We start from the raw sequence: 23,412 nt of genomic DNA, 5'->3' as shown, positions 1-23,412 counted from the left end.
CAGTAAACAGTTCTCTATTAGTCCCGATTCTGCGGTACTGCTGGCGAGTCACGGGAACATCGCGGTTCTCCCAACATCTCGGCCAGGTATTAGTCTGTTGCTGCAGCATTCAAGCTTTTGCTGTACGTCACGAATGTAACATAAGAGTTGAACAAACCTCGTCGAACGTGGCCCATAGCGAAAACTCGTAACGTTTATTCCTTTTCAGAAAAGCGCAAAAGTCATAAATCGCGGGGCCTTAGATGTCAACTCGGTTTGCTGCGATGCTGGTGCAGCATGTGTCCCCATTCGGGGCCATCTGAGCACTAAGTTTCGAAACATCAGCGGCAAAGGATCGCGGAATAAAACGCTTTAGTATATACATACATCGCCAGAGTCTCGCCAGCACCGCCATTCCCATTTCTGAAAGACGCGGAAGACCCGAGATAAACGACACACAAGAAAACGGCAAAACGAAACTCTGTTTGCATTCTTGGTTTTCCCCCATTTTCTATTTGGTTTTATCGCTGTTAAAGTTCTTGACAAAAAAGATTCGTAGCATATAATACATTCGGTGGCACGATTGCCAACATAGCCTATATGACACCGAAAGAATGCGATGGAAAACCAGGTTAAGTATGCGCATGTATGCAATTCCGGCATCACTATGTTGGAAGAAAGAAATGAATTTCTGTCCGTCTGGCGTGGCTTCATCGAATTTGACTAATTTGGATAAACTATACGCAGCGGATAAACGTCTGTCAGCTGGGTCTTTTACTCTTTGATCGTTAGATGGCAATGCCCATTCAAAACCTGATCCCGTGCTAATGAATTATCACGCTACTCTATTTTAAAAAAGGAATAATAATACGACTAGAAAGGCGCAATATCGGTCTAACGCCCAAAATGAAGCCCGTGACTAATCCTTGCAGATCGTGAGTCACCCAGCCGTCGATCTCGTCAAACTAGAACTTTCATCTGCGAGCTGCTGGACTCGCTAGTTGCTGCTGGGCGAAATGGTGCTGGTCAAAAACGTCGGATGATATCTAAATAGGTTACAGTTTAGCCTTCCGCGCCACACGGGAGTGCAGACGACGGGAGGAGAAAAGCCTGCAAGCTGATTTTTAGTCCCGCGGCGTCTAGTAAGACACCACCCTCTCCGACTCTCTCCCTCCTTTCTGCCCCTTTACAATATTCTGCTATTCTCTAAATATAGAACCTTTTTCTCCATAGGTGTTCGCCGTATCGAGAGAATGAGCAGGAGGAGCTGCGGCGCTGCTATAACAGCTTGCCAGCAGCAGCCAGAAAGCCAGCTTCGCTAACAGTTGCAGTCCCGTCGAAGAAGAACGGCGGTCGCTCAGTCACGTTCTGATCCAGTTGAGGTCTAGCTGTGCGCTTCATTTCATCTTTTTTTTTTCTTTCCTTTTCGCCCGTTTCCCGCTGGTGTCATCGATCAGTGAATCCCGCTTTCAATTGGACTTGATCACGCCAGCCAAAGTCTTCATCACGACGGTAAGCCTAAAGGTTAAAAATAGACGATTTCGATACCCCAAAAAATAAAAACAAACAACGTATAAGCGGACTTGCACATAATATATATTGTTTATCTCAAATCATCGCCTTGCGGCCACAATGTACTAACACAGCCCAGGGTCAAATGACCTATTTCCTATGTACGCTCATATAATCCGCTGTCCCGTCACGTTATCACGTAGTCCGAAATTTTGATTATTTTAATGAACAATGATTTTCGATCGACGTTTGTCGAGGCCTGTTTTGATCGGTTCTCCTTCAGGGCTGCTCATTGGAGTTGTCCAGGAAGCTGTTGAAAGTGTTGGACATCACCTTAATTGGTTGTTGTCTAAGCACAAAAAAGGAGAGATAAAAAGAAAAAAAAACAAACACGAAGGGGGACACAGAAAGTCGAATGCAAATGGAAAACAAGACATCATGCCATCTCGTCTCAGGGTGTGGCGTCACAGCTGCCTCTTAAAAGATTTTTTCCGGTTTTTTCTTTTGGGTTCCACCTATAAAAGAAATAATAATTTTTGTTTTTTAATTTTGTTTTTCTCTCACATTGAACTCCATCTATGTTACCACGCTGGAATCTTAAGTGTTTTTCTTGCGTGTGTGTGTTTCATAAGCTCTGCTGTGCGCTCACGTCTGGTTCTTCTCCCTTGGTACTTTTTACTTCTTCTTGATTTCTTCTTGTATCCCCTTCTTGTCTTTTGCCTCTCTTTTTCTTCTTTCTCCGCTGCTGTTTTAATAATAGAAATGACTATGTTGGCGCCAGCTCCAGCTCCATCCTGTCGACTGAACGGGCCTGGTGTCGACCTTTTTTCATAGTCCCCATGTCCCAGAGAGAGAGAGAGAGAGAGACGAAGCTCCTTTTCGTTCAGAAAAACTTTGGAAGCGGCCGCATTATAAATAGCCGCCACCGCTGTGTAGGACAGTCGGCTGTATACACGGCAATCGCTCTGGTATATGACCACTCCGTGTGTCTATACCATTCAACATTCCATATTTTGATGTGTAGTAGCCGAACATTTTTTGATTTGCTCAGTCGGAAACTGCGCGACTAATTCTGTAACATCCGGCCGGAAATTCCTGGACGTTGTCAGACGTAATTTCATTCAAATATTGGCGTCGATTCTGTTGAGTTGGGGCAAGCCCCGTCACGTTGTTACATTTCCAGCTTCTTCGTTCGTATATTGAGGTCACGGTCGTCATCTGAGCCGAGAATTGTTGGACGATCGGCCCAACCAAGGTCACACGACAACAAAATCTCGGCCTATATCGCGGCAGAGTCTAGCGATAGACATTCCATTAGCGTGAAACAAATACAAAGCTGCACGTCTTTTGGATCCGACGACTGTCCTTGGGAATGCTGGCTCTTTGTTTGTATAGAGAGTCAGCTTAAATGTCATTCCGGCCCGGATCAACGACTTTCTGGAAGACTAGTTTATCCAAACACACAATGTGTGCGTGATTTTCTCATTGGCTTCAACAGTTCACGTTAATAAGATTTTTAAAAATTATGAAAAGACATTTAAACTTGTTGTTGTCATATCGGATGAAGTATGTGTACCTGTAATGGGCCTACTTGACAAAAAAGTTGACTGTGTTTCTTAGAGGATCGATGCATGAAATGAGGACACTCCAGGATAAGAGATTTTTTTTCACGAGCCAGCAGTTCACCGTCCCTCGTTTGCTGACTCATTGCGACAACAGATGGGAGGAGGTCATTGGTCGCGTTCGTTTGTGAAGATGAATCATCTCGTTCCATTACCAGCCACAGAAAAAGGAGGATAGTAAAAAAATAAGAAGAGAAGATATCACGAGTAACAGCAGAGAGAGCGAGCGTGATGCATCGCGCCGAGCGTCGCGCGCTATCACTTGATTTGGATATACACACACAGCAAACCACTGTGTGTCGTCCTTTATTCTTTGTGTGTGTGTGTGTGTGTTTCTTTATTTTTTTCTCAAGCCTTCCGCATTGTTCAACTGAAGCATCGAGAGAATCGTTTTCTCTATTGTGTGTATTTATTCAGTAGCCCACACGGTAACACGCGCTGCTGGTAGTAGTAGTAGATAGACTTTTTTTATTTCCAAAAAAAGAGAAAGGATGAAAGAATGATTTCAAATCGAAGAAAAACCCCAACGAAATAACAAAAAAGCGAGGTCGGTTTGATGATGGATGGCTAACCGCCATCAATTCATCATTCCCCATCCCTCGGATGATGTTTGGTGGCGAGCGGAAATGCTGCAATCCTATTTGGTTCCGCCTGTTAGCGATTTTCCATATATACTCTCCGGCATTTTCTATCATCATGTGTCACTATTGCATAGCGTCAAGACAACGGAATTAACTAAAAAATAAAAAAACAAAGAAACAAACAGCTTTAATGTTTTACAATAAGTGAATAATAATAAAACGCGGGGACATACTCGTATAACCACACGACGCCTCCGATGGCCAACATGTATACAAGAATCCTGTTTTTCCACACACACACACTCCAGCACCTGGCGCGAAGAAGAAATTAGAAAAAAAGAGAAAGATATGACTCGAATGATTTATCACCGCCGCGTCTACGTCACAAGCGCTCCAGCCGATTCGGGATGGGCGCTGCAAAAGTGGTATGTTACAACAGCAGGGCAGCAGCACACACCCATAATAACCCTCGATCGTTTCCCCCGATACCCTGCGTGACCATCTTCACCAAGGATTGGCACCACAGGATTGGTCTCCGAAACATTAAAAAAAGAAGCCCATTTCGTTACATTTGGAAATTGAGGTCGTCGTCGGTCGACAGCCAGCCAGAGAACACACACACAATAGAGAAAGAGAGATTTTTACGTTCATGATCTTCTCTGTGTGTGTTGGTCCTCTTCTTTATCCCTCTCGTTCATTCCTTCTTTCTCTTTTTCTTCTTCACGGCAAAAAGAGAAGAGAAGAGAGAAAAAAGGAAAGAAAATGAAGAGAATATCAGAGACTTCCTTATGCGGAAGGGAATTGAAATCTGAATGCTCGGCGCCTGAAGCGCTCAACCCTGACGTCATCTCTCCAAGTCACGTGATAGCGGTCGAATAGACACAAGGGTGCACACATATACCGAGAAAGAAAGAAGAAGAAAATACAAAAAATAAAATAAAAAAATAACCCACCCACTAAGCGCGAGAAACACACGGAGAGAGAGAAAAGAGACGGGAGAGTCGAGCTTGTTCATTGCTCCAGCCGAAGCTGGACGGAACACTCCGGTCCGAGAGTCTCGTTTCCAGTAGTAGTGAAAAGTTAGTCGATGAGAGTCAAACTGCTGCGGCCTGCTGCTATCCAATAATAACGAAGAAATCCAAAACAAGTTGATTATTATTATTTGAAATAACAATCGCCATGTCGTACGTCAGCGGCGAACCACGTCATCCTCCCGTAGTCTCCAGCGTGTGCACGGATCACGGCATCTACTCCGGCACGCTGGTGGATCCCATCTCGGCCAACAACATGGAGCATCAGGGAAGTCAGCATCGACGCAACAGCGCTTCCTCTTCGTCGTCGTCAGTGACGGATACGAGCGATCCGGCGGTCCGTCGCGTCGTCTACAATTTGTACCGCGGCCTGCTGGGCACCTATAACGATAAAGCCAACGACATCATCAGCACCATGCCACCAGAGATGGTCCGCGAAGATCAAGGCATTGAGAAACAAATCGAGAGCATGATGTAAGTCCATATTTTTTGACAAAAATGATCACTCCAATTTATAAAGAAAAATCAACTCATCCGCCGATGAGGTTGGAACTATTCGTGCGTCATCGTTCGTGAATGCACAGACAGACTGGTTCATTCTCTCATTTTGTGGTGTCTGTTTGCGGCATAGATTGCCACACTTCTAATCCGTCATCGGCGTGTTTGTGTATTAAATATTGCATCAAAATGATTGCACACTCCATGTGTGCTGGAAGGCGATGAAGGTGTGATACGAAAATGTTACTGGAACGGACATTTTGATGTGACGTCGGTGTCTCTTTTCCGTCTGTCTTCCGGCAGAAGAAACCCGCAAGTCCGTCCAACGTTATCTCTTAAAGCTGTATATAATCTTGCGTTCAACGCGTTCCTTATAACGTTAGACGTGCAGAGTGACAATGGAATGACAAGATGGAAAAAGGCTCCTATAGAAGCTCATCGTTTGTCACAAGCGCGAGCGGTTAATCGTTTTATTTTTTGTTTAACTGACAGATTTCCATGCAACTGACTGACTCTTTGCACCGAGTCTGAAACTCAACGCGCTCCTATTTTGTATATACTCAAGGCAATGATGTCATTCCCGTCTTTTGTGACTCTATTATTCTTGTCGAACACATTTCTTTTTTTGCTGAGCAATTCTTGAAATTTCACTCTCCGAATTCTATCCGTGTCCAACCAGAATTATGTGTTGCTTGTTCTCACTTTGGGTGACACGGAGTTTTCTCAATTCGGTTTACACAGTCAAGGCAAATTTATTTGTAAGGTTATATAGCTAGCTTTTTTTTTTATTTATTTGGGGTTGGCCTGTTCTAGTTTATTGATGACGTACGTAACCGACCGTAGGGGGTCCGCCCCAGCTGGGTTCGTGTTTCAATCTGAAAGATTTTGACATGTCAGGGCGACGAACGTCATCACGGTTCCGTGTCTGTCTCTTTTACTCAACTAGACCAACTCGTCGGTTGGAAGTTGTGGGTTGATCTAATGTGTCTTGAAACACATGTGTGTTTGATTTATAGAAAGGAAGATCGAAAGATCGTGTGAAAATAATAGCCCAGAGAAAGGAGGATAGACAAAACATGTCAGAAAATTTGATTGGGAACTGGGATTATGTTTTCGTGGCCTGCCATTCGTGGTCGCGGGAGGTTCGATGATTGAACAATAATCTCGTGTGCATTTATTGGGCTGGTTGAATCCGAAAAAACCCAACCGAAAAAAACCCCAATGTGGATATTGTATCGAATTGATAAGAATCATTCGACTTTCTTCTTTTTTCTGGCTTATATTCCTCCCACACGAGCGTTCATAGTGTAGCAACTCCGGCACACTGCTGGCGCCGAATGACACATTACTCACCATCATTTTCCCGTCTACTCGTTGTGTGTTTCCTTTACCTTGGACTCACCTTATTTGGCTTTCTTCTTCAAGGCTGTCCTTTCTTTCTTTCTCTCCATCTTCCTTCTTCTTATTCAGCCGAGATTTTTTTTTTCTTCCCCCCAATCCTGCTGCCTTATTCCGTCCAGACTGTGGGCTTTCTTGTCTTCCTGTACCGGGGCCCATCTGCATACTTGATTACTCCATGGTGTCTTAAAATACTCCGCTTTGGAGAAGAGCGGGCATGGACTGGACGGGGCATTGGAGTCCAAATATTCCAAGTCGAGCCATCTTCAAGAGCCAAGGTCGAAGAAGAAATGAATATCAGGGAAACGACGTGACGGCGGTTATATTTAAAAATTGCTCCCGCCAACTGACCATCGACATTTACCCGGTGCTTATAACATTCTATTCTCGTTTTGAAAACCAGATTTAGCCGCCAAATTAACCGTATAGTGAGAACTTTGTTTTTGTGAAATCAAATTGAATCGTCCTGACGATTGCCTAATGGAATCAAGCCCATACCACCCGCACCCAATTCCATGTCGTTCACGCAATCACGAACGAGAAACGGAAACCGCGCTCGATTTTTGGTTTTTATTTCCTTTTTATTTATGACGAAATAAATAAGAATCGAAACTGGACGAAACCAGGGCAACTAATAAAGTCCCAATGAATGTTGGTAAGTTGACGCTATATCTACATTATACACATGGCCATGCATAATGCAGAGTTGGAAATCAACGAATTTCCGAGCTAGGAAACAAATAAGAAATAACCCCAAGTAAAAAAAAACTCGGAGCGAGTGATCAAAGAATAACAAACATACCACATGCGATTGGTGCTGGCTTTTGACTTGTTGAATTGTTCGATTGGGAAGGCAAGTCACGATCCAGGCATTACCCTTGACGTTGTATACCACTATCCATCTTCTGGCTGACTTCGGCTTGGGCCTTCACAGCAACAATGGACCCCCCCTCACTTATACCATTTTTGGTTGTGGATCTATTCCGCAAAAAGAACAAGAAAGAAAAACGCCTCACGACTCTCAATCTGTTCATTCTTATCCCCCTTCTATTTTGATATGCAATCATTAAATTCCTTCTTTGTAATTATTTCGTTAATGCTGCACGCTGTTGTTCCCTTTAGATTTAGTTTTTCATTGATTACATTTTTCACATTCCATATTTCAGAAGACAATCGGAAGAAATCAAGAGCGGCGTTGGCCGCAAAAGTAGCAGTGGAAACATCGTCCCATTTCAAGCCGGAGAGAAAAGCGGTGTCCGTTCGTCTCCACCAACTAAAGTCAATCAGCCTTTAGAAACCAGTAACATGGACGCACCTGCCTGCCAGGGTAATATATTTCAATATCATATTGCATAATACACCAAGACAATTCCGGCGTTTACTTTTAGATGGCGGAGCTTCAGTTCAAATGGCGGCAGGCCTACCACCTCCACCACCGCCACCTCCTCCTCCTCCTCCGCCTATGCCCAGTCACGGAATGCCAGCCATCAAAATCAATTCAGAGGTATTTAAAAAAATGTGAATTTTCTATCGGAATGCCAAAAAAAGATATAAAAGAAATGTTTGAATTTTGATGTCATTGAATAACAGCTGGGAGGTGGCTCGAATTCGTTGGGGAAAGCAGGTGGAGGAGGCAAGCACTTGCCAGGCGGGGGAGCGCCTTTCAGTTACATCCCGCCGTCCGCCATTCAAAACGCCATGATGACCAAAGACAAGAAGCCGTTCACTTACACTCCAGGCGGCATTGACTTTTTGGCCGAAATCCGCTCGCCGCGCATGCAGCGTCGCATATCCAAGAACGCGGCCGACGAAGGGGTCGCCAGCCATCCCCAGCATCATCCAACCAATAATCCCGCAGGATCGTCGCCCAAGCCCAACCAGTTGAGTCCTCAAGCTCTGATGGCGATGCAGCCCCAAATGGCGGTGCCCGTTTTCCCGCCAACCCCGCAGCAAATGCCCGTCCTTCACTCGCCCGTTGTGCATCATTCGCCAGTGACTTCGCCGACGCCGGCGGCCAACGTCGCCGCTTCTCCTTTGCCTCCCCCACCACCGCCGCCGATGCAACACAACTCGTACCAGCAGCAGTCGAGCGTCGAGCCTCAGCCGATGCGAATCAATTTGAAGCCGGCCGTGCCACAATTTCTGCAATCGCAACCGCCAAGCCAGCAGTCGCCCGAACAGATGTTTGAGGAGATAATGAACTCGTTGACGGCCAGAAACGCTAATAGCAGCCAGCCAAGCCAGGTTCACAATCCGTCTACTCCGGCACAACCGTCGGCGGCGGTGGCGGCGGCTTCTGTTCCAGCGGCAGTGCCGTTCGTCGAGCGCCGTAATGCCCAGGTCGGATCACTTTACATCCCGCCGGTCAATAATAATAATAATAGCAGCGCTGGGGGATCGAATACCAGCAGCAACAACAACGGACAATACAATCCCACCAGCGGACCGATATCTCCGTTGGCAACGGCTCAATTGGCCAAGGCGCCGATGCCGTGGATGAATTCGCAGAACCGAACTTCCAATTCTCCGACTCCGACATTCGTTCACCAACAACAGGAGCGAGTCATCCCCGTCGAGAGAGAAGAGGAAATCAAATCGGCGGCGGTGCCAGTCAATGTGCTGGGCTCGACTTCCGGCAATAACGTCCGTTTGGTTCCTATCATGGTGGAAGGAGGCCGACCAGGAGCCGCTACGGCGGTGGCTCCTCCAACTCCGCAAAGAAGCTCGTCCGTTAGAGACGAAACCGTCCATCCGCCTTGGCACAATGCTCCGGGTAAAGTTATTCCTATTCACATGGAGATCGTCGGTCCCGGAGTTGCTGCTACTCCATCCTCGTCCGTTCAGAGGCAGCAGCAACCAGAACCTCAGCAGTGCTATCAGCAACAACAGCAACAACAACAACAGCAAGCCCCCTGGCGAACGCAAGCAGCCGCCAACGCCAACCAAATCGCTTCCATGATGGAAGAGTAAGGCCCTATTTTAAATTTATTATTTAAAAAATTAGACCCACTTGTACAATTATTTTTAAAATTTCGATTGTTTAACAGATTGATGATGTCACCAACCAGTAACCAACAGCAGGATCAGTACCGTGATTCGTCGTCGACTCCGATGATGGTCGGAACGCACATGCGACCAATGAGCGTTGAGCCGTCGCGAGGCCAGCCAACTCAGTCGCGTTCTTTCAGGATCTTGCAAATGATCCACGACCCGGCCGACGATTCGGTGGAGGCTGAAGCGGAACCGACCGAGAGCTCCGGGCGCTTGTCGCGATCTTCGGTCGGTAGCAACAACAGTGGCGGCCCTAGCGGCGGACGTGTCTCGCAGCAATCGGGACCGCCGCCGCCGGGTGAACGTCGCTTGAATTTGACTCAGGATGATCGTGAACTCATGGACATGTTCCGATCGCAAGGTAATTTTATCAAATCTTCTACAATATAACCTTTTTCCCGAAAAGAAAACCAAAATAAATAGTTATTAGAATTATTTTAAAAATTGATAAATACTGTACATTTAAAAAAATGACCTGCGTATCCTCTAAAGGCTTATGCCTATGCTGAATTGCATTATTGTAACTCGACCGCAATTTAATTTATGTCTAATAATAATTTAATCTATTAAAATCCGTAATTTAAAACTCTCTGTTATGTAGTAGAATTATAAATGTGTCATAAAAACAAACGAGCAAAGGTCACATAACATCAACGAAACCAAATCAAAATGACATACTAAAATCAACACGCAGTAGAATGTCAGATCAATGTTAAATGTGGAATGTGGTCTTTCTCTCTCTCTCTTTCTCCTCTTGCGCGCTATCTGCCAACCAAACGACACAACGCCCGTTCCCGCACGCCTACACACGTATCATACATACACACACAAAAACACGAACGATCAGTGAACGAAGAGCAATCACTGCACCAGGAAGTCGATCCCCGCTACCGCGGCTCGCACATTCCATCGCGAGCCTTCCGCATTTTGCAGAATTTCACCGCCGACGCCGATGGTAAACCTTATACGTTACTAACGAACAAACAAGCAACTTCATTTGAAACACTAATTGAGCATTCGTGCAACCACCGACATGCCGGTCGTCCATATTCAAAATGTAAAATTAACACTGAAAAATGCCTACATTAATTTTGCTCGTCGTAATTTTGACTTAATTCGACTCATATTTGATCATCCTTTAATCAGGAAGTAACCTTTTTGCAATTCATTTACATACACAAATCTGTTGTTGGTAAAGATGAGGCTAATAATTAACGACGATTTGTTGCCCAATTGTAGCAAATCAACAGCAACAGCAGATGAAACCCCCTCAAATGAACAATCCAGCACCGTCCAGCTCGCAAGGTAGTATTGCCCGTTTCAAAAATGGTTATGCAATATGATAAAATTGAAATAAATAAATCATCATTCAGGTGCAGCAATAAGCGACAGACAGCGTGGACCACCCAGCAGCCAGAGCGAACCCGAACCTAAGAAATACATGGGTGGAAATATCCCGTCCAGATCTTTTCGAATGTTGCAAGCCATGACAGCTCTAGATCCAAATGGTGAGACAAACATGTATTCTGCTCAATAGTAACAATTTCAGCCACTTGTAAAATTTAGATCTGTGTGGTCTAAAAGTTTCGACAAGGTGATGATGATCTTACGAGTTTAATTCGACAAATACCCCCCCATCCAATGCGATGTAACCCATCTGAATTACATTCTGAACCTTTCTGTGTCTTTTGAATGGGTTTGGGGATTTTATCGTGAAATTTATCCCTACCAGCTGACATGGAAAGTGTCTTCATGACCTCAAACAATCCAGAATTGGTCGCAAGGAGTGATTCAAATAGCTTCGTAGAAAATACTGTGACCTCCCTCGCCAGCGAGGCGAGACTCGAGCCGCCGAAAATGATGAACGGATTTGTAGAAGAGAAGAGCGACGACGAAGGACGGACAGCTGTCAGCTCTAGCTCAAACCCGGCAGCAGCTCCGTCCATCCTGATCGATAAATACGAAGAGGAAGAATCAAACCCCAATCCAGCACTGGCAGAAACCGATTACCAGTCGGACGTCAACAGCAGCAGTGGTCAATTTGCTTTGACAAATAATAGCGGCGCTGCCGAAATCAAACGCAACAGCGATCAAGACGTTGACATGGAAACGTCGGAAGTGACCCACCATCACAGCCGACTCCTGCGTCTCCTAAGCGGCGACCTAGGAGGTGTCGAAAGTGTCGGCGGTGGCGACGCCTTGTCGGCTCCCACTTCGACGCCGTCAGCCTCTGAGACGGAGGCCAACGTTTTGCCCCCAAATCTGCCGGGCGTGCGGTTGCGCATCCGCTCGCTGCGTGCCAAAGACCGCATCCCCTCGCGCGTCTTCCGCTCGCTGCAGCACGAGTTCGATTCCAGCACCGAGGACATCGCCCAGGCCGTCGTCTCGTCACCTCCTCCGCTGTCGCCCAATCAAAACGGCCCATTGACAAATTCGGGATTCATCGGCTACTCGGGTTTCTTCCGTTATTCGCGCCTCTACGCCTCCGTCACGCCCGAAACTCCCTCGTCGGCCACCTCCGAATTGGAGGGCTTCTTCTCACATCATCAAAATCTTCTTCATTGAGTATTAGAGAGAGACAGAGATAGAGATACGCTGTAAATCAATGTGGTTTCATCAGGACAGTGCTGCTGGCGGCCAGCCAGCATTTGGTTCAAAATAAGGAAACGGATATGGTCGGCCAAGTGTCCAGCAAAAGGTACGGGGTCGCTATACTCGTGCAGTGGAAGACGAAACGAATGAATTTGATTGCTTCGTGAAATGTGAATTCGATTTAGTTGTGATTTGTGAAAACAAAAATCCTGTCGCTCTAAACTTTGCGGGAAATGGTAGATGTGTTTTTCTTGAACGTTTGGACTCGGTTTGTATGGGTCATGATGATGCCGGCCTGTTTAATTTTGGACTTGATTGAAAACGGATTGCTGGAACCATTTTTCGTTATTACGCAGAGCATGCCTTCGTCCGTTTCACACTGTGTATACTCTGCGACAGCAATAACGGCGTGCCGGATGAGCATCACTGTTTTCTTTTTAGCAGCACGCGACGTTCGTGTCCTCTTTATATTACATCTGTAATTATGTAGATATGGGTCTACTAATTGTTCCCCAGTTATTCAAAGTTGTTCGCCTCTCCTCATTCATAGAAGCTATATATACCGTACACCATCATCTATCTATACATTTATTTATTCGTTGTTCAGTGCGGTGACGATTATGAATTCGATGGCTTTTCATGTGCCACTGTGCGTAAACTATGTACTGCCGCCATGACAATTCTATTCCTTAGTTCTATATCCTTATAGAATATCAGATTACTATAATCGGATGACCCACTTTCACTACTTCATACGTGTTATTTTTTGTTTTTCATTTTCAGACGGTAAATCAGACCTCTGAAAAAATCATCGAAGAATTGTCGTTTAGACCACACAAATTCGCCACAGTATCGACCCGACGGCGTGACTGGACATGGATACATCATTTCTTTCCTTTCGACTATTTCGCGTGCCTTCATTATTACTGAACTAATCAACTTTGAATGTTCCTGTCATCAGCCCGAGACTCTATATTATCTTTAATAAAGATATATAAAGATTCTTTATATATCGCGTCTTTTCACTCGGAAGCATTTTCACATTGGATCGGGTTTTTCAGTCGATTGTCTTTTTATAATTTTTTTTGACACATCAACACACTCTTCACTTATAATTTGTAATATGAAATCGGTACATGAAATCTAGATATCATCTTTTTTTTGGGGTGTGAATTATCAGTTACCATTTTCCCATTTTCTAGAAAAAAAAATTAACTTTATACTTTTCGTTAAAACGTGATTTACTTATAAGCAAAAAAGCAACAACATAAATTTGGTTGACGCAATCTCTTTATTGGTATGTAGTTTGAATCACTCTTTTTACAACGCACGTATATATGGAGTGGTGACGATCAACGAATTCTTTGCATATAAAATATGGCTTTTCTTTGTAATGAATCACAGGCTTGTACAATAAAATCATCGTTTGGGTTGCATTTTTTCCATAATTCATGTTTGAGAAAGATTTCAAACGCAAACGTGACGTATACTTCCAAGCGTACATTGATTTCATTTTTAAGAAGTGGTCTGTAGGTATGTGATAAAATCTAAAAAATATTAAAAAGTTGGAGCGTTGCAGCATCAAGAAGCGTTCCTATTCTTCATTTGATATGTACACATTTTATTGCCTGTCGAAATCTGATATTCCATTTGTGTTACCTGGCTGAGGAAAACGGATTTTTTTTCGTATTCTCGAGTCACCGTTACCACCGGGAAACCTGCAACAACACCATTTAAACAACAAGATTATTAGATTGAGGCACATTCGAGAGCTTCAATCCAAATTACCCATCTTGCGGGCGTACGAAAAAAAGGGGACCCACGTTTCCTCTTCTCCCCCATTCGTCCCATTCTCCCTCTTCTCCCCGTTCTCGTGCTAAAAAAGTCTAGAGCCATGCTGCGTTGCCAGATAAAACGGCTAAAGAAAACAGATCCGAATGAGCCCTATAGATCATGGATATACTCACAAAACTTGAAAAGTGAAAGCATTAATCAAAAGTAAAAAAAAATCACAAAAACAAACATTCCCACAAAAGTTTGGCGTTGCGGCATTTGTTTTTCTGAAACTTTTTTGTTGTTTCTATCCCCCCTTTCACATCGACTATATAGATGTTATACCAATGAAAAAGTAGTAGACATGCCAAAAAGTCGTGCGCAGTTTACGCCGATGCGCACCACAGCGGTCGATAGCAGAACTAAGATTGTTATTACGCTTGACCACCTATGTATCACATGAAACGAGACGAGGACCGACTGCTTGTCGAACAAAGGATCTTGTGGTTGGTCTCGTTGATGGAGCAACATCCAACACCAAGTGGTCTTGGATTTACTGTTATCTTTAAATGACTGATCTTGGTTTTCGTTTTCTGCGCCGCTCGAATCTTCTATTATTTGAGAATTTCAATTTAATGATTAAGACATTATAATGCAAAAACAAAAAGAAAAATTTACCTGCATCATCCAGAAATTGGTTTGGGTCGCATGGTTTCCTTTCAGACAACATTTTGTCTACAAATTTCGGTCTCAGCTTCTCTTCTTTTTTGAACTTATTCTTAATGTCATTGCGGCTACGGCCGGGAAAATGTTGCTCCATCAACGACAAATCAGTCTCGTGTCTTATTTTTTCCACAATTACCATTGCTTATTTTGTTACTGCACTAAAATTTCTCTCCTGTTTTAAAATAAGATCAGTTTGAGTAACGAACTAAACTCAATCATAGTTTCGATGTGCAACAGCAAATGACAAGTGGAAATATACTCATACACGAGGTATAACAGTAAAAGGATGGTATTTTTTTCTCCCTTTTTATTTTCTCCACCCGAACACAAAATGCGTCAATCCATCATTCTCTTATATATTTTGTGTTTTTCAAAAGGTGTTCACTACCGCGGTGGCCAGACGTACCAAGTTTGCGCCAACAGCTGCGCCCGGACCTCATTCTGCGCCAAGCCTCATTTCTTCCTTTTGTTGGCCAAATTCTTCTCTTCCTTTTTCTTCTTCTTCTTCTCGTAGGCCGCGACAGCATCAGGAGCAGTTGGAATAACTTGTTCCTTGGGGAGTACGGGATCCTGCCAGCGGACGGTGACATGTTCAACACCGTCAACGACTGATTCCCCAACAATTAACTTGACATCCCTCTGCTCGTCTTCAGCGCGTGCACGAAATCTAATTTAAAACTTTTTTATTAAACATTCAATTTCTTAAATAAAATACAAATTATACCGCTGTATTGTTTCATCAAGTTCTTTTTTTTTTCTTCTAGCTCTTCTTTATCCTGTAGCATTTCTTTCTCCTTTTTGCGATAGTAAGCAGTTAGTTGGGTACTTGCCTCAAACTGCGCTTCCTTTATTTTCTCCTAAAATTGTTAATTTGTAAATTAGGTGAGTATTATTGTTTAATTTAGTTCAACCTCGTGATTTTAAATTGTTCGTGCACTCGTGCACGCTCGCTGCGTTCGTGCACGCGCATCGAAATCGAAATTTGAATATTGCCTTTGCGGTTGAGAATAGACTCACTCGCTAGATGGCGTAAACTGCCAACAACTTATTGCGTTACATTTTCAAATGTTTAACAATTAACAAACACCAAGTGAAATCAATTCTGCAATAATAGGATTTCCTGATGCAATAATGAAGCGAGATCGCGAAAAATAGAACATCCTGAAATTGAGTTTGTAATCGCCAATCGATAACCCAAACAAGAATTTTTTTTTTAAATTGTGCGACGGACTCATGATGGGGGAGAGACAGAAGTCGGAATATAAATCGTCAAACAGAATAAGCTCGTGATTAATCAAAAACACGATTTACGTCATACATTATTATTGAAAAATGAAGGTAAAATGTTGTCAAATTCGAATTCAATCAAAATAATATGATTAAACTTCGTTAATTACAAATGTCCATGAAAATGATCAGGATTGATAGGTTGTTGATTCAATCAGTCTACTGAAAAGCTATAAAGGCAAGAGGGGAGTTGGTAATGAAGACATGTTGTCAAGTTTACTACAAAATGAATTTGAAGATCTTCGAATTTTGTATCCGCCTTTTGATGGGACAGGGCGTACTCGTGAGGGTGTTGATATGCATTGTATGGGGAAATTGGATTCACAAGATTTTGCACCTAGTTTGGCTAGTAAACACAGTATTGATAACTGATATCCCAACAGCCGTTTGTTCATCTAAAGACGAGTCACTTCCGAAAGATGTCGCCAACATCAAGGCGGGGAAATCAAAAATTACCCCGGCATGAATGCTACACCAAAGCGACGGATTCTTCAGAATTGACCATAAAAAAGCTAGCGTTGTACAAAAAGGGTTTAACCGTTTAACCCGAGCCAACCGAATGCTCATTAAAACCCGAGAAGACCTGAGAGTATCCAAACAAATACGAACAGAGCTGGAACGGAAAATCCGGCTGAAAGAATACCCGATCGACGGAACGTCCATCTCGCAAAGGAAATTAGAACAATCAGCAATTCTGTCGATCGAAACTTTGCCAAACATCGAAGATGGCGGATTAGTACGAGGCCAGAGAGCTGCACTTGAAACCCGAAACATACAACTAGACAAAGCGCAAAATGACGGACCTGCTATTAAAGCTCCCAGCGAAAAAACTGAGGATAAAGTAGAATGGCCGTCGATAGCCTAGTCTGATACCGAAGAAGACGAACCGGAATCAGATGATGTCGTTCCGGAATTGAAAAACTGACGACTAAAGTTAACGAAGGAAGAGCTCGATAACATTTTACTCAACTTGGGCGATCTGTTGGCCGAAGGAGAACAAACTGTCGATTTTCAAAATGCGCCACTGGACAAGGAGCAGGTCGAGTTGGTGACTGGGGATAAAACGGTCCCGTCCACAGATAAACCCGTAGGATCAGTGGCCACTGAGTCAAATAAACAGTTTGAGTGTGTATATATACACACACACACACACAAACTTAGACAAAAAGACTTTTTTACATACCACATTTGCTAACTTTTGCTGGATGTATAAGGATTCCTCGGTTTCCGCCTCTTCCACTTCCTCGGCGATTTCGGTGACATAGCTGCCCCCATCACCAGATTCTGCCGGTAAGCTATCTCGAGGCAGAAAATTGTCGATCGAAGGTTGTGAAAGTACACTGAAAATTTCCACATTCTATTTTCTTTTAAACTGCAGAAAATATGATGGTGGACTTTTTGCATATATTTCCAGGGTCATCATCCAGAAATTGGTTTGGGTCGTATGGTTTCCTTTCAGACAACATTTTGTCTACAAATTTCGGTCTCAGCTTCTCTTCTTTTTTGAACTTATTCTTAATGTCATTGCGGCTACGGCCGGGAAAATGTTGCTCCATCAACGACAAATCAGTCTCGTGTCTTATTTTTTCCACAATTACCATTGCTTATTTTGTTATTGCACTAAAATTTATCCCCTGTTTTTAAAGAAGATCAGTTTGAGTAACGAACTAAACTCAATCATAGTTTCGATGTGCAACAGCAAATGACAAGTGGAAATATACTAATACACGAGGTATAACAAATGAAAGTACACTGAAAATTTCCACATTCTATTTTCTTTTAAACTGCAGAAAATATGATGGTAGACTTTTTGCATATATTTCCAGAAGGGATTATTCCATATGTGTTGGGAGCGGTGTTCACGTTTGTACCAACATTAACAAGTTGTTTACGATGGAAATTTTTGGTGCAGCGATTGCGTGCTGGATTTCTTTGCTGAGGTTTACGAAGAGCATTTATTGTTGTTCCAGCAACTGTTTCCTACTTTGCCAATCAAGGCTAAACAACATTATTAGTAGATTTCAAAAGTATGGTGTTGATGAATGGACCCCTTACTTACAGCTTTTGTTTCAAATATGAGCTGCGTAACACCTATTTCAAAGACTGGCCCATATAATATGCAATTTTAAAAACATTCCCAAAACCTTGACTTTCCGTAAACAGTTGACTTCCTTTTCGCACACGACACAACGGTGTAGAATACAAAACGTTTGCGTAGCTACTGTAGCGAGGCGGGAGTCCTCAGCCTTTTATAACAAGGCGGGTATTTTCAGCCTCGACGCTAAGATTGCTTTGGAAGGTGCAATGCCAATTGTGGCATCCAACTAAATCTTTCTCTTCTTGCACCACCACATCCTGGTGATGGTGCATTTGTGTCTGTGTTTGCGTCTCACTTCTACCGTGATGGCGCAATCCTAACATAGCGTAAATGAAGCCCAGGCTGTATCTCTTCATGGCAGAGTCGCACCGGCAGTGTATCCCCGTGCATATCTCCAATACAAGTAACTATTACATCATATGTTTGTGTCGGTGTCTCTCTTAAGTTAGGTTTAGTGCCTCATCTTTGTGATAACGCAAATCATCACACTACCCACAAACTCTGTTTTACTACAATTTGTTCCCTCCCGGGTGCAGCCTCAATATCCTCACGGTCTTCATTAGCCATAAAGAGTGTTGCGTACACGAGGACAAAATTTGTAGTTTGGGGAAGACGATATTCGGTTGGTAATGTGTTATTATTGGGGAAATGCCAAGTGCAACATGAACTTAAATTTGGACTAATTCATAAAATTATTTGTATTCAAGAACATCTGTATGTGTATTTTCTTGTTAAAAAGTTCAATACCTTGGGATATCGTTCAAGCGTAAATGCTTATTTAGTTATAGAAAGGGATGTCTCAGATCCAAGGGATTTTTCTTGTGTAACGGTAAAAAGCGATCTGTTGAACTATCACCCATTGGATTTATACATACAAATAGCAGATGGATCTGTTCCTCTCGTTAGATTGCGATATTTTGTAATGAAAATTCAAACGATTGCATTTACGCCAGTTCTCAGAAGATTCATACAATGTTCTTTTAGTTTTTATCTGTCCATTTCTTTTTTACATTTGTTACCCAATCCCTAGATTTCCTTTTCAGTTTTCAATCTCTTTTCCCACCCTTTGTGCTGTAAATTTCACAAAGCGCAAGAACAATGCACTTGAAAAAAATTGGAAGTAGCAAGTCACGTTCAGTTGGTCTCCAAACGTTTGTATTCTGTGTTGCCAAAAAATTTTTTTAAAAATCTTTCGTGTTTTGTTTGAAGAAAGTGGGGAAAAAATGCTGTCCATCGAAGGAAACCTGTTTGATTATTTACTTCAACTCGGTAATTTGTTTTTCTCTACGTATTTACCAGTTACTCCAACCGTATGTTTACATTTGTGCATATTTATAGTCGGGTCAGAATCAAAACGTAAGAATTGAAGTTCAACGCTGTGACGGCTATGAAATTTCGTCGAACAAGGAGTTTCAACCTTATATCTTAAAAAAAGATCAGCCAGAGCTTATCATTTGGACTTACTTACTTAGATTGCATAATAAATAAACGTCAGTCCAACGTCAGCATGATAAACAATATCTTTTATATGACCTTGAAATGTACTGAATTATAAACTATTGAATAGATTAGTATTATCGTGTAAGATAAGTAATATATATTATTATCGAAATATATATCTGCAGCAAGGTCATGATGTTGCGAACACCTCAAAAAAGATATTCCACGTTACCCTGATTTTTGTTTTGATCTTTAAAAAAAGGTTGTTTGAAAAGAGAAAAAATATTGGTGTGAAGGTTAGGTTAAGGTGTAGCAAAATCGATAGTACTTATTGGTTTTTATTATAGAAGAGACCGGACTCACTTGGGACACCAGGCTATGTTGGACAGTGAAATAATAAATAGTATAAATCACTGTAATGTGTTGAATTTATTATATGTTATCCTAATATGTATTATCTTGACGGAAAGTTAGTTTTATAAAAGTCCGCGTATTTATTTTGGAGTTATTCACGAAATAGAAAAACACGGAAAAAAGTTGGAATTTTTTTTACCGCTTGATTTCTCACTGTGTCGTAATTAGATAAGATATCATTATTTTGTTTACACAATGTTGTAGCAGCATCATTCTCATAAAATAAGTAGTAAAAAAAATTTGCGTTTCATAGTTTATCCGCAATTGATTTTATTGTGGAGGTTAGAGGTCTGAGGACACTCTGGACAATGTTCGTGAGACTGGACAAGAAAGGGGAGGAACTTAAACCAGCCAAATAAAAACGCCAATTTTTACACGTAAACGACGGATCCTGAACAAATAATGATTAAAACTTATTTATACTATGTATGATTATACCTTTTTCCCCATAAAACTAGTAAAGCAAGAGAAATAAAACAAAGAGGTAATTTTCGAGAAACACATTGTTTATTTGACTTCTGGAATAAATACGATACATAAATAACAATAAACAGAAACGAACCGACAATTTCTTTGTAAGAAATTTAGGTAGCAAACCACACGCGTGGTGTAATGAGTAAGATCCTATTGTTGACTTTGCCAAGCCATATCTTTCAGCTGCTTTTCTTATTGAGGATCTTCCTGACATCACTTCACAGATTGCAATTTTTAGTTTCTCCTCGTGATTTTAACGGCATTTGCAAAATATATTATTGAACATTAATCTACTATTTGTAAATGTAATATAAGCTATCATTACTGTATCGTTGAATGACTAAACAATTTATGCATCTATCACTAGACTCAGCTTGCAGTGGGTATCTCAATCTGACAGAGAAAATCTTGTTCTGCGATGAACCTAACACATTAAACATGATGGAACTTTAGTCTTTACTAATTGTAAATGTATTAATGATCTTTCATTACTGTATCGTTGAATGACTTTACAATTTATGAATTAAACCAGACTCGAATCATAATATTGTGGGTATATCTATCTGCCAGGGCCAATATTTTTGTTGTTGAACCTAACACACCAAAAAGAAAATGATAACTGCTGCTAAATAATGAATTTTAATATCACTTGCCTTCTTATTGGGTTAATGACGAACACAATCGCTACCAACAGGCACAAGTCATGTATCAAAAGTAGGTAGCACTTAGCAAAAAAAAAAAATTCCGCTGTTTTACATTTAAAAAATCTGCTGGTGTACGTGCCAAATAACCAGAAAATAATATTACTGGTATTTTCGTCAAACCTAATAAAGAAATCTTCACAAACACTCCTTTTCTTTTCATCATCACTCTTTCATTTCTTCACCGGTTTAAGACCACGTCCAAATGGGTATAGAATTGTGTCCAATTTTACCCACACTCAGTGAAACCCCCCCCCCCCCTAAATTGCAAACCTTAAAAATATCACCAATTGTCACTTTAAAATGAAAAAAGGATAAGCTTTTGTTTCAAATTTAAAAAAATCATTTTGGGGTACAATTAAGGAGAAATTAAACGTGAAACACAACTGCCCCAAGTGGGTCCGGTCCGGTCTAGCTAACAATCAAATCCGGTCTATGCAACCTGAGGTAACACATCATTTATCTCTTTATTTGCACACACTAATGTATATGTTACATTTTTAGGCTACAAAACACTGCATTTCAGCCTGCTATTCTGCCATTTTATGGAAACTTCTACAGCTGAAAAAAAGGAATGATAACCAATGGAATGACTACCAGCCAACAACAACAGCAACTGAAAATACATTTGAATGACTATATTTTGTTACTGAATAAGCTCATAATCTCTTCAAATGTTATTCTGGTTAGAGATCAGGTTCGTATTGCATCTATATAAGTTTGTTAAACTCCCTCTGTTGTTAAGGTTAAGGTTGTTAAACTGCACAAACACCGCAATTACCTGGCTGGGTTCTGCAAATTGGTTGTTTACAACGTGCTGCCCATCCAATCTGCGGCCGATGTTTTCCGACACTACGTCAAGTATTACAATGATTACGGTTACATAATTAAGATGACGTTGGGAAAAGCCCGAGAAATCAACACAGTTAGCTGTGCCAGGACAATGGTTCTTAGTCTCTCCATTCTTTTTCATGATTTTAGTAGAGCTGCCGGAAGTCATATTGATCGACAATCCGAAGATATCTTCAGCGTCAAGGTATAAAATTTACCCATCTCATTGAGAGTAAACTAACGTCAATACTTAACAATTTGTTTTCTACATAGGAATTGGCCAAAAGATTTTCGCTTTTTTTTAACTGGACGCGGAAAAAGATCGCGAAGCTATCACCTACTTCCATAGAGATGCCATTCTTTTTGCAACCAACTCTAACCTGAATCCAAACGATCAAACTCGCCCTCCACCCAATTAAGCGTTTCTGGAAATTGCAGACTAATTTACATTTCTCATGCTAAAAGAAGAAAAAATCTTGGTTCTAACGTTTTCCCAAGCATCTTATTTGGATTCCGTGAAAAAGAATTCAATTAGCAGCACAGAATAGTAACCTCTTTTACATTATTTAAATTCTTTGAAAAATTTCTGAATTTGAATTCCTGAAAATAAAAAGAGATTTCAATTTAAAACTTTCATAACCGTCTTTTAATGTTTTTTAAATATAACTTTAAAACTCGTGATTACGTTCAACAAATTTCATTTAATTTATTTGCTTGTAAATTTTACGAAAATCAGTTGTTGAACTTGGAAGACTATATGTTACGGATCGAAACGGGTAGGAGAAAATTTTCGGAAGGAATGAGCCTGTATTCAAGTAATTGTGTTCGCTTCGTCAAAAAATTGTACATGTATCTTTCCACCTTCTTTTTCAATTTTCCTTACAGGATGGAGACATTCAAGGCTGGGCCACCATGGAAAACTGTAAAGTTTTACCCAAACAAGACTGCCAAGCTCATAACCTTCTTTTTTTGTTTAGAAGTTTGGGACAACCCTCGTTTCATCTTCAGCTTAGGTGTATCCTTATTGAAAGGAGTCTAGGCTGCACAACCAGGTGTCGTTTAATTTGAAGGGCCTGTAAATGTTGGAGAAGAAGCTGATGCAGCATTACTGTTTCGTGAAAGAGTAGTGCTCCCAGCAGCAGTAGGAGATTTCACGAAGTAATTGAATATAGTATTTTTCTGGGATGACTTCAGACATTCTAAGGCGTCCTTAATTGTGTCTTTCGTTCGAAATCACTTCATTGTAAAATAGTTTTTTAGTTTCAAGAACATAAATCCATTAATTTAATACGAAGAAGAACTTACCTTCTTTGATACAATTAAACTTGAAAAATAAAATTTTTGTTTTCTTTCCAAAAAATCTGTAATAATAACTACCTTGCACTGCCTAATTTACATTTTTGT

The 23,412-nt window shown here is 41.6% G+C and overlaps 2 protein-coding genes and 1 long non-coding RNA gene across 7 annotated transcripts; 1 reads left to right on the top strand and 2 right to left on the bottom strand.

Moving 5' to 3' along the window:
• Positions 1–1,239: 1,239 nt before the first annotated feature.
• LOC124209861 (verprolin-like) lies at positions 1,240–13,700 on the top strand. Of its 5 annotated transcripts, none has more exons than XM_046608086.1 (9): positions 1,240–1,491; positions 7,788–7,948; positions 8,010–8,125; positions 8,212–9,587; positions 9,669–10,033; positions 10,520–10,627; positions 10,912–10,977; positions 11,046–11,180; positions 11,405–12,356. In XM_046608086.1, exons 2-9 carry the CDS (start codon positions 7,927–7,929, stop codon positions 12,235–12,237), a joined length of 3,021 nt encoding a protein of 1,006 aa, XP_046464042.1. In that variant the 5' UTR covers positions 1,240–1,491; positions 7,788–7,926; the 3' UTR covers positions 12,238–12,356. The 5 variants fall into 5 exon arrangements, with proteins under 5 accessions (XP_046464042.1, XP_046464043.1, XP_046464044.1 ...); XM_046608087.1 differs by lacking the exons at positions 1,240–1,491; positions 11,405–12,356 and adding exons at positions 3,842–5,199; positions 13,048–13,700; XM_046608083.1 differs by lacking the exon at positions 1,240–1,491 and adding an exon at positions 4,716–5,199 and having other exon boundaries at positions 11,405–12,357.
• LOC124209863 lies at positions 3,501–4,005 on the bottom strand. The gene is made up of 2 exons (XR_006881089.1): positions 3,928–4,005; positions 3,501–3,817 (listed from the first exon to the last, which is right to left on the bottom strand). It is a non-coding gene; the product is annotated as an uncharacterized LOC124209863 (long non-coding RNA).
• Positions 13,701–14,376: 676 nt separating the features above from the next.
• Positions 14,377–14,925, bottom strand: LOC124209975 (transcription factor TFIIIB component B'' homolog). Its single transcript, XM_046608226.1, has 2 exons — positions 14,716–14,925; positions 14,377–14,648 (listed from the first exon to the last, which is right to left on the bottom strand). The coding sequence occupies exons 1-2, from the start codon at positions 14,900–14,902 to the stop codon at positions 14,377–14,379; spliced, it is 459 nt and encodes a 152-aa protein (XP_046464182.1). The 5' UTR covers positions 14,903–14,925.
• Between the last annotated feature and the right edge of the window lie 8,487 nt (positions 14,926–23,412).

Source organism: Daphnia pulex, chromosome 12 (genome assembly GCF_021134715.1).
Source record: "Daphnia pulex isolate KAP4 chromosome 12, ASM2113471v1".
NCBI lineage: Eukaryota > Metazoa > Arthropoda > Branchiopoda > Diplostraca > Daphniidae > Daphnia > Daphnia pulex.
Note: the sequence above shows the minus strand (reverse complement) of the source record. Positions and strands in the feature narration are given on the sequence as shown.

Excerpts from the sequence above, each read along its gene's own strand:
- LOC124209861 (XM_046608083.1), top strand. The coding sequence starts at position 4,874 with ATGTCGTACGTCAGCGGCGAACCACGTCATCCTCCCGTAGTCTCCAGC. Across the intron at positions 5,200-7,787 it reads AAACAAATCGAGAGCATGAT|AAGACAATCGGAAGAAATCA; the intron begins GTAAGTCCATAT and ends TCCATATTTCAG. Across the intron at positions 10,978-11,045 it reads AGCACCGTCCAGCTCGCAAG|GTGCAGCAATAAGCGACAGA; the intron begins GTAGTATTGCCC and ends ATCATCATTCAG.
- LOC124209975 (XM_046608226.1), bottom strand. The coding sequence starts at position 14,902 with ATGGTAATTGTGGAAAAAATAAGACACGAGACTGATTTGTCGTTGATG. Across the intron at positions 14,649-14,715 it reads CCAATTTCTGGATGATGCAG|AAGATTCGAGCGGCGCAGAA; the intron begins GTAAATTTTTCT and ends CTCAAATAATAG.